At 57.6% G+C, this 15,753-nt stretch overlaps 1 protein-coding gene across 2 annotated transcripts in view; it reads right to left on the minus strand.

The window, feature by feature from the left end:
• The window catches only part of LTBP4 (latent transforming growth factor beta binding protein 4), a 35,298-nt gene that overhangs the window by 17,437 nt on the left and 2,108 nt on the right, over positions 1 to 15,753 (minus strand). The window contains exons 2-21 of one of the 2 annotated variants that reach the window (XM_084770765.1): positions 15,632 to 15,690; positions 15,339 to 15,486; positions 14,766 to 14,875; positions 9,892 to 10,083; positions 9,342 to 9,589; positions 9,118 to 9,220; positions 8,680 to 8,754; positions 8,426 to 8,548; positions 7,574 to 7,738; positions 6,775 to 6,924; positions 6,451 to 6,630; positions 5,504 to 5,635; positions 5,291 to 5,416; positions 4,542 to 4,667; positions 3,799 to 4,041; positions 2,628 to 2,753; positions 2,420 to 2,539; positions 1,111 to 1,239; positions 559 to 684; positions 153 to 275 (exon numbers count right to left, since the gene is read on the minus strand). In XM_084770765.1, the coding sequence (XP_084626891.1) occupies positions 153 to 275; positions 559 to 684; positions 1,111 to 1,239; positions 2,420 to 2,539; positions 2,628 to 2,753; positions 3,799 to 4,041; positions 4,542 to 4,667; positions 5,291 to 5,416; positions 5,504 to 5,635; positions 6,451 to 6,630; positions 6,775 to 6,924; positions 7,574 to 7,738; positions 8,426 to 8,548; positions 8,680 to 8,754; positions 9,118 to 9,220; positions 9,342 to 9,589; positions 9,892 to 10,083; positions 14,766 to 14,875; positions 15,339 to 15,486; positions 15,632 to 15,690 (2,804 nt within the window). Of the gene's footprint in view, positions 1 to 152; positions 276 to 558; positions 685 to 1,110; positions 1,240 to 2,419; positions 2,540 to 2,627; positions 2,754 to 3,798; positions 4,042 to 4,541; positions 4,668 to 5,290; positions 5,417 to 5,503; positions 5,636 to 6,450; positions 6,631 to 6,774; positions 6,925 to 7,573; positions 7,739 to 8,425; positions 8,549 to 8,679; positions 8,755 to 9,117; positions 9,221 to 9,341; positions 9,590 to 9,891; positions 10,084 to 13,324; positions 13,640 to 14,765; positions 14,876 to 15,338; positions 15,487 to 15,631; positions 15,691 to 15,753 lie in introns of those variants that run through there. The other variant, XM_084770766.1, reaches the window with a different exon arrangement.

Genomic DNA, 15,753 nt, shown 5'->3' on the forward strand with positions numbered 1-15,753 from the left:
AGAGGGAAATCCCTCCACGCCCCCACCCCCCCAGCCAAAGAGGATGCAGGAGAGTGAGGAGACAGAAGCAGAGGGGAGTGGAAAAGAGGAAAGGGCGTGAGACGAGCCGGGAAGGCAGGAGAAGCAGGGAAGCCGCAGGATGAGGCCTTCACCAAGGCAGGAGGCAAGGTCTGGGCCAGCCCGGTGTCCGGGAGGGCAAAGGCACTCGAAGGAGCCGTCAGTGTTGGTACAGATGCCGCTCTGGCAAAGGTCCTCCTCGCTGCACTCGTCCACGTCTGGAAGACAAGGGGGGCATCGGAAACCCAAGCCCACCTTCTCCTCTGCCTAATAGTCTAAGACACGCCCCCTCCAGCTCTCCCATCGGGACTCTCCAAGCTCCAAAGCCCTGAAGGCTTCACCCAATCTGTTTTAGGTCCCGCCCACCGCCCAAGGGGGTCCTTTCTGATTGCTACCCAGCTGTCAAGACTCCAACTTTTCCTGACAGGTCCTCTCGTTCCTCCTTTCCCTGCCGTGAGAGCCCGCGCCCTTTCAGCGCTCAGATACAGCCTGGGGACTGACCTACACAAGATGCCCCGCGAGGTCCAGGCCGGTAGCCAGGGGCACAAGTGCAGACAAAGGAGCCTTCCGTGTTGAGGCACTCGCCGTGCGGGAAACAGAAGTCACCTTCCAGACACTCATTAATATCTAGGGCACACAAGAATCAGGGATGGAAGCCGGGCGTGGTGGCGCAGCACGCCTTTAATCCCAGCACTCGAGAGGTAGAGGCAGGCGGGCCGCTGTGAGTTCGAGGCCAGCCTGGTCTACAAAGCGAGTCCAGGACAGCCAAGGCTAACACAGAGAGACCCTGTCTCAAAAAAACCAAAAAACCAACAACAACAAAATCAGGAATGGACCATTGGTTCCCCCCCTGCCCTGCCCCCTCTCCCCTGCTCCTGGAAGTAAACCCCACCCACGAAGCTGTCATCCTGACACCCAAGTCACAACCTTGAAGACTGAATTGCTCTGAAAGCCATTACTCTGAATGCGTTTCACATCTCCAATGGGCTTTGCCCAAGATTTCCGGCCCTACTCCCAGGCTCTCATGCCCGGTCAGCCAGCCAGCTAGCTCACCTGCACAGGGCCCGGGCCGACCCGAGGGCGACCGGTACCCTGGAGCGCAGCTGCAGTGGAAAGAGCCCTCCGTGTTCGTGCACTGGCCGTGGAGACCGCAAGGGGTGCCTGAAGTGCATTCGTCCACATCTGTGGGAGCGGGTTGGGAGCTCAGAAGGGGTCCGAGGAGCGAAAGGGTTGGGAAAGGGGCTCGAACCGGGCACAGAACCTTCCAGGCTTAGAATGCCTAGGGATCTGGTTACCTGAGACTACCTCTACTGGGGTTCCTGGGGTCAGGGAAAGGGATTTGGTGGGTCAGAAATGAACTAGGGTAAGAGGTGAGGCGGGGTGTCATGAACTAGGATTATTGGATAAGATTTTTGCTGAACAAACGTGTCAAAGTCGGCTGGAGCCAGAGGTTGCGGCCGGTTGTGAGCGGGTGAGTGTCAGGGTCAAGGGTCATGCACCCAATTAAGTCCCAGGGAAGAGATTCTGAGCAGGGGTGCAGTCTGACGGTGACCCAGAATTAAAAAAAGAAAAGAAAAAAAAAAAGTCAGGATTGTAATCTTTGTTGTTGTTGTTGTTTTGTTCTTGGTTTTGTTTGTTTCGGCACAATCAACTTTAGGGTCACAGGCCACATTTAGGGCCAGGAAAGTATTACTGCTGAGAGTCAAGGTCAGTTGGTTGTCAGCAAGGGTCAGGTCAGCACCAAAATGCCCCAGCCCAGTCACGTGTTCCTAGGCTACAGAGTCAGGAATTACCCAGGGTGGGTTAGGGGGGACATGGACTCAGAGTCAAACTTGGGAGTCACGGTCCACGTAAAGAGATGGAGGTGCAGGTCAAGTTACGGTCATTGATCAGGTCAAAGGTCAAAATCTGAGCGGTCATGGGGGCTGGAGAGATGGCTCAGCGGTTAAGAGCACTGTCTGCTCTTCCAGAGGTCCTGAGTTCAATTCTTGGCAGCCACACAGTGGCTCACAACCATCTGTCCTGGGATCTGATGCCCTCTTCTGGCCTGCAGTTAGAGCACTCATATACATAAAATAAATAAATCTTAAAACACACACACACACACACACACACACACACACACCCCTGAGTGATCAGGGTTAAGATACAGGTCCCACCAAGGCCGGCCTTTAATCCCAGCACTCGGGAGGCAGAGGCAGGCGGATCGCTGTGAGTTCGAGGCCAGCCCGGTCTACAAAGTGAGTCCAGAATAGCCAAGGCTACACAGGGAGACCCTGTCTCAAAGAAACCAAAAAGAAAAGAAGAGAAAAGAAAAAAAAAAAAAGATACAGGTCCCAGGTCCCATCTAGACCGGTCTCACCAATGCATCTGCCACGGTGCAGGTGGTGGCCAACAGGGCAGGCCCGGCACTGGAAGGAGCCTGGTGAGTTCACACACTCCTGCCCAGGGCACGCCAGGTGGTTCTCACACTCGTCCACATCTGGAAAGTGAGGGGTGAGAGTAGTCTTGAGGAAGTGGCCCCACAACTCCTCACCCGGCCCCACGCCTCCCTCCCTCCCCGGCCTCACCCTCGCACTCGGAGCCGGCAGAATTGGGTTGGAAGCCTGCAGGGCAGACGCACTTGAAGCTCCCTTCCGTGTTCTCACAGCGGCCGTAGGCGCAGGGCGAGGGGCTCCGGGCGCATTCATCCACGTCTGGGCAGGAGAGGCCGCTCAAACCGAGGACGAGATCTGCGCCCCCTCCCCACTGCCATCCCCACAGACCCCCCCCCCCCAACACTCCATCTCCCGCTCTAGTCCAGACTGGCCTGAAACTCACACTAATGCTCCTGCCTCAGCCCCCTTAGTGCTAGAATTGCAGACAGGAAACACTGTGTTAACCAGCAGTCCTTTTTTTTTTTTTTCTTTTTTTTTCTTTTGAGACAGGGTTTCCTTGTGTAGCCCTGGCTGTCCTGGAACTCACTCTGTAGACCAGGTTGGCCTCCAACTCAGAGATCCACCTGCCTCTGCCTTCCAAGTGCTGGGATTAAAGGCCTGCGCCACCCTTCACCCCACCCTCCCACCCACGCACCCCAACCACAGGCTGCATCCCACTCTTGAGGCAGCCTTCTGAGCCTTGCCAGGCTGTTTCCTCCTTCCAGGAGGACGAAGTCAAACCCTGTTCACCCAATTAATAGGTCTTTCCAGATGCTGGGGACACCGTGATAGTGCCTTGTGTCCCTAAATAAATGTTTCTTTTTAAAATTTAAACAGGAGGAAAAATAGGAATTGGTTATAGGCAGACGCCCTTAATACCAGCACTCAGCAGCCGGGCGTGGTAGCGCACGCCTTTAATCCCAGCACTCGGGAGGCAGAGGCAGGAGGATCGCTGTGAGTTCGAGGCCAGCCTGCTCTACAAAGCGAGTCCAGGACAGCCAAGGCTACACAGAGAGACCCTGTCTCAAAAAACCAAACCAAAACAAAACAAAAAACAAAAAAAACAAACCAGCACTCAGGAGGCAGAGGCAGAAGGCATCATGAGTTCAAGGCCACTATGTGAGGGATAAAGGTGCACTCTCAGTTGGAAGAAAGGACAGAAGACGTAATTTGCCCCAGACTTTTCCAGCTTTCTCAACACTCCACTTACTCGGCCTCTGTCACTGAGCCCATTCTAAGTAAGGCCTCTCTACTTCCAAGTAATGTCTCTCTCCATGGCCCACAGCAAGCCGAGGTGCTGCAGGCACGGGCCCAGCACCCTCACCTTGGCAAGGGGCCCCTGGTCCTCGGGAGCGGAAGCCAGCTGGGCAGGCACAGTGGAAGGAGCCCACGGTGTTGTCGCAGCGGCCTGGCCCGCAGGGCGGAGGCTGTTGGGCACATTCATCCACATCTTCTTCACACGCCGAGCCACGGAAGCCAGCCGGGCAAACGCAGCGGAAAGAGCCCGGCAGGTTTTCGCAGACTCCGCGGCCACAGAGGCCTGGGTTCTGGGTGCATTCGTCCACATCTGCTTGGAGCAAGCAAAATCGGTGTGTGTGTGTGTGTGTGTGTGTGTGTGTGTGTGTGTGTGTGTGTCTGGTGTGATCATGCCTCCCCACCCCTCACTCCACCCCCCAGAAACACCGTGCTACATTCTGCCTGAGCTCCATCACTTTTTCTTTCCACCCTCTGTTACCCTGTTTTCCAGCATTCTGGCTCTCCATCTTCCACCAGTCCTAACCGAGTTGTGTGGTTGGTTCCAGTAATTCTGCCTCTCGGGTCCCCATGAACGGGGCTACATTTGTCTTCCATAACTCAGCCCCCGCCGCTCCCCAATCACTTACATCTCCATCTCTTCTCCATCTGATCACGGTCATTTGGCTTTCGGATCCTGGTCTACATTTCCCGCCCCCACCCCGCCCCCCATCAGTAAGCCTTCCTTTGCTCCATTGCTCAGTTTCTCCAACCTCATCTCACTTCGCTTTAACACTCTTCTTTTTCTGTTCCCCCCCTCCCAGAGCCTCTCACCCTGGCAGCTGGCTCCGTGCGGCGCTGCCTGGTACCCGGCTGGACACACACATAGGAAACTCCCTGGCGTGTTCTCGCAGCGCCCGCGGTCACACGGCGGCGGCACGCGGTGGCACTCGTCCACATCTGTGGGCAGAACCCAGAGGCTAGGACTGTGGCAGACAGACGACACAACAGTCCCCGAGGGCCAGGAGGCCAGGGGAGGAGCGACAGGGGGCGGGGCAAGGGCGGGGCGAGAGCTAGGACCAGACCTAGCCTGGGGGCGGAGCCAAAGAGGTAGGCGGGGCTAGAGCGGGTAGGCTTAAATTGCAAAGGCGGTGAGCGATCCCAGAGGTTTAAGCACAAGGGCTGGTTGGGGCCGAAGCTGAGAGCAAGATCGTGGGAGGGGACAAATTCAGAGAGAGCAAGGATCTGGGCAAAGGCAAGGGAGGGAAAGGAAGGAAGGGGCCGTTTGGGGTGAGAGCTGGAGTGGAATCAGGGGTCGTTGTCAGGTTAAGCGCAGAAATTGGAGAACTTGAACAGGGCCTCGGGGGCGGGAGCTATAGCCCAAGACAGGGAGGGCGGAGCTAGTGAGAGCAGAGCTAGGATTTGCACAAAAGCTACACGGACAGGAAGGGCCAGGTTAGGTGCAGAGCAGGGGTGGAGCCTAGCTCATCTTGGAGGCGAAGAAGCGAGCTAGCATAAACTGTTCTGCAGAAAAAGATCCAAGCGGGAGTGCAGCCCGGAGCCTGGAGGGGCGGGATGCTCACCCAGGCACTCTGCACCCCTCGGGCCTGCTCGGAAGCCGGTGCCGCACACACAGCGAAAGCTCCCCGGTGTGTTCTCGCAACGCCCAGGAGCACAGGGCGTGGGGACGCGGCGACATTCATCTACATCTGAGGACAAGGAGCAGGCTAGTTACGTGGTGGCCAGGCAGAGGACTCTGCACCCCAAGCCCCGGGCTCCGCTGAAGCCCAGCTCACCGATGCAGCGACTGCCCTGGGGACCGAGCCGGAAGCCTGGGTCGCACGCACAGGTGTAGCCGCTCGGCCGAGGAACGCAGCGTCCGGGACCACAAACCTGGGGATTTCGCTGGCACACGCTGGAGGACGGACCTGGGGAAGCCAGCGAGGCAGGTTCCCACAACTCTGAACTTTTTGTCCCTTGAATCCCAGAATAGTTCCCTTAGTTCCTCTGGGGGGGGGTCGTCATGTTGTCATTTACTCTCCATCATCTCTGTTAGAATTGTGTTACAGTCTGTCTACCTGTGATGTCACTGTTTACCTGCCACAGGGGCGTGGCCCTGCCCTGGGCCATATAAAAGACATCCTCCACGTGGCGCCACCTCTCTACTTTGCTCTTTTTTTTTCTTTTTACCTTTCTCTCTATTTTTTTAAAAAAAATCTTTTTACCTCTCTCTACCTTTCACTACTTCTTTATTTTTCTCTCTCTACTTCTCTATCTCTTCCCTACTTTCTCTGTCTCTCCTCTCTCTCTCTCTCTCTGGGGTACCCCTTCCTCCTTTTCTTCTCCCCCTCCCCATACTCATCTAATAAACTGTGTATCACATAATATCTGCCTGGTACCTTATATCCTAACACCCACATTAATCTTTAATTTTATATATATAACAATCTCTGCCTGGATCCGCCCACAATGACACTCACATATCTCATATACTTCAGGCGTATTTTCTTGATGCCCATTTTTCAGGATAGGAACCCGTGTCTCGGGATTTAGCTGTTTGCTCATTTAGCAGAAAACTGGAGCCCGAGTGTAACTCTGGTACCCAAGGGAGCCGCTGCTCAACTCTGCAAATTCTTACCTCGCCTCATCCTTCCTTATCTCTTTCCCAACACCTTCGCTCTGAAGCCTTTCCCCACAGAAAAATCACAGTATCTTGGCTAACACCCTCAGCTTCCTATGACACCTGATTCAGGAATCTCTGGACCGGTCCAAGCAGGGATGCTGGGTAGCGGAAGTTCAGGCCGAGGCTGGGGTTCAGGCCGAGGCCGGGGTTCAGGCCGAGGCTGGGGTTCAGGCCGAGGCCGGGGTTCGGGCCGAGGCTGGGGTTCAGGATGAGGCTCAGGCCGACGAGTGGGCAGAAAGCCTGGTAAAGAAAGAGCATCTGTATGAAGATCTAAATTTAGGTGTTTACTCCCGGCCCCCGGCCCGGGGCCCCCGGCCCCTCCCCCTTCGTCTGCTTCAAGCAGCACTCGGAAAATGTCACCACTCCCTCTGGGATTCATCTCACGGGTGGGTGGCCGAGCAGTGGCTGGTGGGGCGCGTGGATGACTGAAGGGCATCCGAGGTGGATCGTGGCTCAGGGGTCTGGTGTTGTAACGGAGGTCGGAGGCTGAATAGTGGTAACCAGGGCCAGCTGGACAGATCTCCCGAAAACCCTCTGGGAACAAGGCCAGGAGAGACCCAAGTGAGCTCTTGTGAGTTGTGAGCAGGGGTTAGGAACAAAGCTTGACCTGAGTTAGTGTCAAGAGTCTGCCTTATATGCTGGATGGACCGACCAAAAAAAAAAAAGTTTGAGAAGCCACTGAGAGGTTTCCTCTTTTGGGAGGGTGGCCGACTTTTCTGGTCACCTAACTTTAAAGTGGTGTGTCTCGGGGATGGGTGTGGCTAAAGGCGTGGTTTTGGAGGTGAAGTCCAGGACTATACAGTCAGTCAGTGGCCAGAGAATCTGAGTATAACAATCTGAACACTAGCGGGCGGTGGTGGCGCGCGCCTTTAATCCCAGCACTCGGGAGGCAGAGGCAGGCAGATCTCTGAGTTCAAGGCTAGCCTGGTCTACAAAGCAAGTCCAGGACATTCAGGGCTGTTACACAGAGAGACCCCGTCTCGAAAAACTTAAAAAAAAAAAAAAAAGAAAAAGAAAAAGAAAGAATCTGAACGCTGTCTGGAGGTTAAGGGGTCAGAGGATGTGGAGCGGTGACCAAGGTACCAGCTAGGTTTGGAGCCGCTGAGGGCGGGGCCTATACAGAGTCTGGGTGTGTCTGTTAGGAAGGGATGGATGACTTGGAAGGAAGGACTAACTAGCTCACCTGAGCCGTAAGGAGGGCAGAGCTGGCAGCCTCGGCCCCAAGCCTTGCCCACACGGCTACAGCAGCAGATCTGTTTGGTGATATTTCGGAGAATGGGTAGCGAGCATCCGCCATCGTGCAGCACTCGGTAGCAGGGCCCCTTGGCTTCCGAGATAACGTGTTGGGCTGGGGGTGGGGATGGGGGGGGGGAGGAAATTCTTGAGGGCCTGGTGGGAAGTACGGGGGCGGGGGGGGGGACTGTCGCGCGACTGATCCCAGGGAGGATTTAGTGGGTGGGTGGGAAGAGCGTTTAGGGAGGTCTGCGGTGGAGGGGTGGGGGTGGGGGGGAGTCTGAATGAGAGCTGAGAGTGCCCAGGGCTTGAAGTAAGGAATAAGGATAAGAATCTGAAAGCTAGGGGGGCTGGAGAGATGGCTCAGTGATTAAGAGCACTGACTGGACTTGCAGAGGCCCTGAGTTCAATTCCCAGCAACCATCTATAATGTGATCGGATGCATACTGTATACATAATAAACAACAACAACAACAAAAGAATCTGAACGCTGTCTGGAGGTTAAAGGGGTCAGAGAATTTGGAGGTCTTAAAGGAAGTCAAGATTCTGGGAGTCTGAGGGGGTGTGGCTGTAAAAGGTGTGGGGGGGGGACACGGGAGGCCTCTGAAATTATCGCAAGAGACCTGTCTGAAGGTCCAGGATTAACCCGAAGGGGGCGGGGTTTAAAGTCTACAAGGGGGTTGGAGTATCTGAGGGAATTAAGGATCTAGGGAATATTCTGGGATGTCGTCTGAGGAGGTCAGGAGCGATTTGGGAGCGAGCCTCAGAAACCTCCCCCCTCCCCCTTTTTTTTGTGGCTCACAGATACAGCTGCTGCGGGAAGAGTCCAGCAGGAAACCATCCGGACACACACACGTGTAGCCGCCACGAGTGTTGGCACACTCCCCGTGTTGGCAACGCCCACCTGTGGCGCACTCATCCACGTCTGCAAGAGCGGAGGATGGGTTTTTTTTTCCCCCTAGTTGGGGCAGGGGGCGGGGGTGGGGGTGGGGAACCACTACATCCCTGGCAGCCCCGCCTAGTAAGATGAGCCCTCCGCCCCCGGCCGAGCCTTACCTACGCAAGATCCGTTAACTCTCTCGAAGCCGGTTGGACAAGGTCCATTTGGGCCGCCCACACGGTTGGAGTTCCCTGTGGAGAAAGGAGAGCGGCAGGGACAGGTTGGCAGAGAGATAACCGAGCAGTTTTTGTATTTTTGTCTTTTAGTGAAAGATGAAGTGGGAAGGGCTAAAAAAAGGGAGGTGTGGCTGGGGTACGGACTCAGCCTCCCAGTGGGTAACTTCGGAGGGTCCAGAAATGCGTGGATGAGACAAAAGCCGATTGTAAAGCGTGACCAAAGTCAGAAAACGGGGTAAATGGACTCCACGGTATGGAAAAAACTTAGGATAGAAATGACCCCCATGACGATGTAAGTAAGCATAGCTAGAGTTTGTGACTGAGGTTTATCTGTACCCGGAGAAGAGGCTAGGTTTGGGGGGACAACTTGGGGCTTACCCAGGTGTTCCGCGCACGGCTGACAATCATGAACACCCCAGGCCAAGCCCTCCCCTCGGCAGCATACTTCCTGAGTCCGGAGCCCCGGCAGCGGCGACGCACACTGTTGGGAGAAGCGATGCGTGAGCGCGCCCCCGCGTGGTTGCATGCTTTAGGGGGTTACCCTAACCTCCCCCCCCACGGCTTCCCCACCCCTCCCCCCGCGCCCCCGGGTCTGTTCTCACTTCGCTTCCGCGCAGTTCCCTGAAACAGTAACCGAAGCCGGAGGCATCTGAGTAGCCGTCCTCGCGCGGCGCACTCTGTGCCAGCACAGTGTAGGGCGCCGCCGCCTCGGCCCTTGCAACCGCTTCAGCCCTGGCTAGGGCTTCGGGGTTCGCCTCCTCCCAGGGGCCCGACACACGTTCCACCTGGTGCACCACCACCGATGCCTCCTGAGGGTGTTCCACATGCACGCTCACCATCGATGCTACGCCTGAGCAGAGCGAGATGGTCATTGGGATACGTGTACAGGAAGCCCCGACTTGCTGGGCGTAGGTTAGAGAGATGAGCTGAGGACGGGTACTTGATATTTGGGTGGCTTGGGCGGGGTGGGGGTGGGGGTGGCGTGAGGTCAGGAGGTGGTAATGTTATATGGTTTGCAGTTCTTAAGTGATCCTCTTGCCTCAGCGTCCCGTGTGGTGGGTTTACAAGCGAAAGGCACCAAACTTGATCAGAGACCGGTCAGGTTCCTGAGCAAAAGAGGTACCAGAGCCCCTTCGGCTAAATTCTCCTCACCGTGTTCGTCATCGCGGTGGTTGGCTAGTGGCATGGTGTACACGGAGCGGGTAAGGCCCGGCATAGCTGGGGCCTGGGGCCGGGCCCCTGAGGAATGCAATTGGCAGAATTTGCCAGCGAAGTCCGGAGGGCAAAGGCAGCGGTCAGGCTTTACACACACACCACCGTTGTGACAGATCAAGGGACACAGGACTGAGAAGAAAGCAAGGACACACACACACACACACACAAAATCAGTACTATGCCCGGGGCCGACAGGCCGATGACCCTAAGCGAATGCATTTCCTCAGCGCTGTAACGAGTCCCCCACGGTACATTCACCTTACATGTACGTCTCTTTACTTGCTTGTGTGTTTTAAGATAGGGGCTAATGTAGCTCAGGCTAGCCTCGACAATTTACATAGACGATGCTTGAACTCCTGCCTCCTCTTCCCAGCTTTTGAGATTATAGCGACGTGTCTCCACCACACCACTCACCAAATCTGGCCAACTACATGGCTAGTCGCGTGGGTCGAGCAGTACTAGTACCTACCACATAGTCCCGCCAACTAGGTAGGCTCACTCCGCCCACCCCCACCCCCACCCCCCCGTTCATTCACAGTCCAGTTCGGGAGTTCCAGCCCCGCCCAGGCAATGTTGATTCCCGCCCCCACGGATTACCTCCGCCCACCCTAATTCTCTCTGGCCAACAGAGAGGGCTCTTTCTGCCTCAGCAGGAATCCAAGATGTCCCGGCTTTCTCCATTGGCCAGACTTTCTCCATTGACCCCGCCCACATGGCCTTCCACCTGAGGTTGTAAACTCCGCCTAACCAAGACACCTGGTAGCTTTAGCCCCGCCCATATCCCGCCCTCTGATTTGCCCTGACTCATGCCCCTCCTACCCCAGGGCGAGCTAGGAGCCTTAGCCCCGCCCACACCCCGCCGCTAGCCCGGAGAGTTTTCGCCTTCCCTCCCCACCTCCGGTAGCACTGGGCGGGGCAACTAGCGGGGACCCGCCTCAGCTCCCCTCCGCGCGCCCTCTCCGGGCCCCAGGCCACCTCTGGGCGGGGCACTGCCAGCTGTGCGGCGGGGTAAACAAAGAAAGGGGTGCAGCGGGGGCAGGGCGTCGACTCTGCATTCCGGACCCTTGGGGAGCCCCGGACCGCTGAGCCAAAGGAGGCCGGACGTGTCTTTCCAGGGCACCCCCCCCCCCACTTCCCTTCCTCCCCTGGGGCTGCCGAAAACAGCTGGAAACAGCTGCGCTCAGGGGAAAGGAGGAGGCAGACAGCCCGGGCTGTCCGGGAGGTGTGTGTGGGATTTTTCTGAAGTACAACCCTACAAAAGAAAGCACAGGGTAGCCACCTCAATTTAGAAGAATCAGGGGACAGGCGTCCTTGAAAGATAAGACCGTGGAGTCAGTCAGTCAGTACTCTGAGGTTCAAAGATAACCCAAGTTTTCTAGGCGGCTGGGAGAGGCTAGCTCGGAGCAAATCTAGGCTCTCAACCAAAAGTCTTTCAAGTTCCTTAGGAGAGTTGCCTAGAAAACAGGACTTTCTGGGAGGCGGGAGGGGGGACGAGGGGGGGGAAGCGGTGGCCAATGTGAGGGTGCTGAGGACAAGGAGAAGTGTCTGGAAGTTTCTATCACATTAAGAGTCTCAAGTTGCCGGGACTTTGGGATTAGATGTTAAGTCCTACTCCTCCCTAGCCAAGGGTCTGGTTGCCCTGAGTCTTAATGAGCCGAGTGGCCTTCTGTGCTGACAGCATAGTCTTTGGAGGATTCTTGGGAGGATCCATTGATTGAGACCAATTCTGGGGTTCTCTGAAGATAGGTGGGAGTCTAAAAGTCCCTGGGGAGAGAGGGTGGGAAGGGACTCGAAGGGTCTAGGAAAACTACTTTAGAAGTAGAAGATATGAGACCGTGTGGGAAGAGAAATGGATGGGGTGCAGGGCGGGGCCGATTATCTCCATTTAAGATTTGTGCTCTCTGGGGACGCTGGAAGGCCCTGGGTGACAATGCTAGAATTCTCCTGGGAGGGGCGCAGCTTGGAAGAAACGCCTCCAAAGAGGGAGAAGGAACTTCACTGGAGTTCCTGAAGTGTCTGACTCGGGGTGGGGAGGGAACGTTGGGTCTGATGTTTAAAAACCCGGACCGCCGCCGCCACCACCCCCTCCCCCCGGCAGGAGCGTTAAGCCTGGACTCCAGCTACCTTAATGAGCTTTAAAAGGGCTCAAGATTGCAAAAGTGGAAGTATCTCCGATGGGTACAAACCACCAAGTTTAGGGCCGTTTCTTAGTCTCGTAAGTCATGTCGCTGCCTGCTTTTGGCTTGAATGCAGACCCCCCCCCCCCCCCGCCTCAGCTCGGGGTGCCCATACCCAGGGCCTTGCTGCTAGAAGGGCAAAGCTTACTTCACGTCCCACATCGCTGGAAGAACAGGGAGCTAAGGACATGGGGGTCTTGCCGAGGTCAGCCCGCCTTCACATGTCCCTCCTTGTGCCTCCAGGGGCTTGGCACCGGCCTGGGCACGGCGCCTGGCACGGGCGAGTTGGGGCTGGGCCGGAGGGAGTGAAGGAAGGAGAGAGGAAGGGGCGGAGAGAGGGAGTGGTAGCGGGGGGGGGGGGGGCGGGGGCTCAGGCGGGAGATGAGCTCACGCCGGCCGGGTTGGGCTGGCTGGGGGCCAGGCTGGGCGAGTTCTCGGCGCCAGGGGCCCCACTCCCCCATTCCGGAGGGCGTGAAGGGTGGGGGGGGGGCAAAGAAAACCCGACACCAACCCAGAAAACCATCCCACCCCACACACTCTGGGATAGCAGGTGGCGCGCCCTCCCGACCTCACCTGAACCCCAGTGTGATCCCCTAGTTTAGAGGAGGCTGAAACTCAAGCTCCTCCCCCAGGGGGCGCCCTTTCCCCAGGCCTCTTAGCTAGAGATCTGTCGCACGTGGAACCGCAGTAATTCAGGTCTTGTCGAAAGACACCCCATCTTTCCCGGGCCCCGCCCGCTTAGCTCTTTATCACAAGCAGTCCCTTGCCTTACTTTCCTAGTCTCCACCACCCAAATACAGACACAGAAACTTGAGATATTCCCCCCCATGCGGCCCTGAAACACTCCCTGATGACCCACTACGCACAATCTCCGAATTGGAGCCTCTTCCCAGAAAAGTTCCCAGGCCCATCAATTCTGGATCCCCCGCCTTGACGGAAAAGGATGAAAGCTTGTCCTAGTCCGTTCACGTGGGACATCACAGGTCCTCGAAAACACGCATTGCTCCTGAAATCAGCGCTCTGGGGACCCACTCCCTAGTCCAGGAATCCGGAGCCCCCTTCTTCAAAGACACCCCCCCGACGGACTCCCCAGCACTTTTGTACATGGAATCTGGGCTCCTGATCCCTAAGGCATTGTCTCCAGGGTCCCCCCTCCTGGCACTCCTCCCTCGAGAGCACCACCCCGCACTCACAGGCGCGGAAGCCGGGTCCCCCCGGGGCCGCCCCGCCGGGCGCGCCGCTGTCCACGCTGGTGGTGTTGCGGGGCGCGCAGGTCGGGGTACAGCGGGAGCCGGTGGGCCCATGGATGCAACGCAGGCCGCACACGGCGGGGGTGAAGCGCACGCGGAGACGCTCTCGGGGTCGGCCCAGTCCGGGCTGGGGCCCCAGCTGCGCCAGCAGCACCAATAGCGACACCCAGAGCAGCCGCGCGCCGCCCGCCATGGCTGCAGCGCCGCGCTCCACCGCGCCGCCGCCCCAGCCCGCCGGAGGGGCCCGGCCGCACCCGCCCGCTCGCCTGCCCGCCCGCCCGCGGGGGAGGGCGGCCGCGCCCCCGCTCAACTCACCCCCCCCCTCCTCACCGCTCCCTCCCGGGCGGCCGCGCGGGGGCGCGTGGGGCTGGGCGCTTAGCCAGAGGCGCGAAGGCTGGGCGCTAGATTCGCAGGGGGAAGGGGAGGGCGCCCCCTCTGCTCCCACCCGCGCTCCAACAAGTGGATGGGGCCCATAAGGGAGTAGAAGGGAAGGGAACAGGTGGGGGCGGGCGGGTTTGCCCCCAGACAGAGTTGAACCCATAGAGAGGAAATCCATTAGAGAAATAGGGGCCGCGTTTGGGGAGCCAGCTAAAGGCTAATGCCCTAGCTAGGCACAGGGAAAAGAGGCTTCATCTAGATGGAGGACGAGGGTGGCCTGTGTGGGCAGCACGACGGCACATCTGTGAGTGCTGAGAAGGGTTGGTGCACAGGGCTCTTAGAGGAACTCGTTTTTGGAGAGGAGGCTATGGGGCTTACACCTGAAGATGCCAGATCAGGCCCAGACTACACCTGGTGGGAGAGGTCGGCATGGAGTGTGGATGGGGGTCCTCACATCTGGAAAACTTTAGCAAGGAGGGGATGCATCTGGGATGAAGGCCACCCAGCAGGAGGGGCTTCTGAGGGTGGTTGAGTCTATAAAGTCTTCTAGTCTAGGCTATAGAGCAGGACCAAGGGGAGGGTCTGGGCATGTAGGAGGGAAGGCCTTTTGGCCCCCAGCCGTCCCGCAATCTTGGGCATTCTGTGCCCGGGCAGGCGCCAACCCGCACAATCGCTTTTGTTGTCTGGGCTGGTTCAGCCTCGTTCTCTGCTGGGCGAGTTGCCGCCCCCCCCCCCCCCATCAGCCGCGGGAGCCCGGACGCCTGGTTTCCCGGCCCCACCCCGATGGGTCAGTGCCTTTGGCCTGCGTCTAGTTCTGTCCCTGGCTCACCTCGTACTGCCGGACGCAGGGGTCCCTAGAGGTGGCCGCGTCCTGGGGAGTAGGGTGGACTGAGCTACAATGGGGGGCTGGTAGGCGGCGGCAGCACCGTGGGAACCAGACGGCTTTATCTGGCCCGGAACCATCCCCCCTCCGCCCCCTACGTGAAGGAAGGGCGGGTGTTCTTACCCCGGGCCTGGCCGGCAGGGGCGCGATGTGGGGGCCTTCTTTTCAGCAATGCCCGGGCCCACGGCCCTCGGGGCCGCCTTTGCCTCAGCAGAGCACGGGCCTCCTGCAAACTGGGTGGAAGGAGACGGAAGAGGCTGTCACCCTGTTAAATTGGTCACCTCAAGGAAAGAGGGGTGGGGCTCCTAAGCCAGAAACACTTTTAAGGAGTGGCTCTGCCCAACATTACCCCCAGCCCTTTTATGGGGAGCAAGCCTTGGGTATTTTTTAGAGAAATACTTTTAGGGGAAAGATTATAGGGGTGTGGGGGCGGGGTGGATGGATGGAAAGAAAGAAAAGAGATGCAATTTAGGACCACGGCAGGGACATAACTACCAGGAACAGGGAGATGGCGTGGATAGATGGTAAGAAAAAATTGGCGGGGGAGGGGGGGACAGAGACAGAACTAGACCAAGCAGCCAAGACCCAAAGATTAAGCCAGGCAAGGAAAAGAATAAATAGAAACACAGACAAGGGTTTATAGTGGAAGCCCACTGTATGTGTGTGTGCTGGGAGGGGGAGGAGTCATAGTCTTACGTCAGTGGCTGCCAGTTGAGCGACACCTGTTTCCTCTTCTCCACGAGCCTGGGGGCGGGGCTGGAGCTGGGCACTGGAGGTGTCGGGGTCAGGCACTGCTGGAGATCTGTGCATTTGTCAGGTGGGCAGTCTCGGGCCCTGCAGGAAGCTTCGGAAGACAATCAGGGCCTCAGTGGAGAGAGAAAGAAGCAGGGGAGGCTGAGCCGCTATCGAAATTTGTCCAGCTTTTCATTTTTGGGTGAGGCTGAGGAAAGAGGCCTCTCCCCCACTTTACCCAACCTAGAAGAACCCACCTCGGGCACAGCGGCTTCTCCACGGGGTCTGACCTGGGCAGCAGCGACAGGCGACAACACTGTAAATAAGAGAGAGGAGCTGTTCAGGCCTCAGAGCTCTTCCCCCAAAGGAGGGGTAGGGA

The sequence above is a fragment of the Acomys minous genome (assembly GCF_964271855.1).
Source record: "Acomys minous genome assembly, chromosome: 20".
Taxonomy (NCBI): Eukaryota; Metazoa; Chordata; class Mammalia; order Rodentia; family Muridae; genus Acomys; species Acomys minous.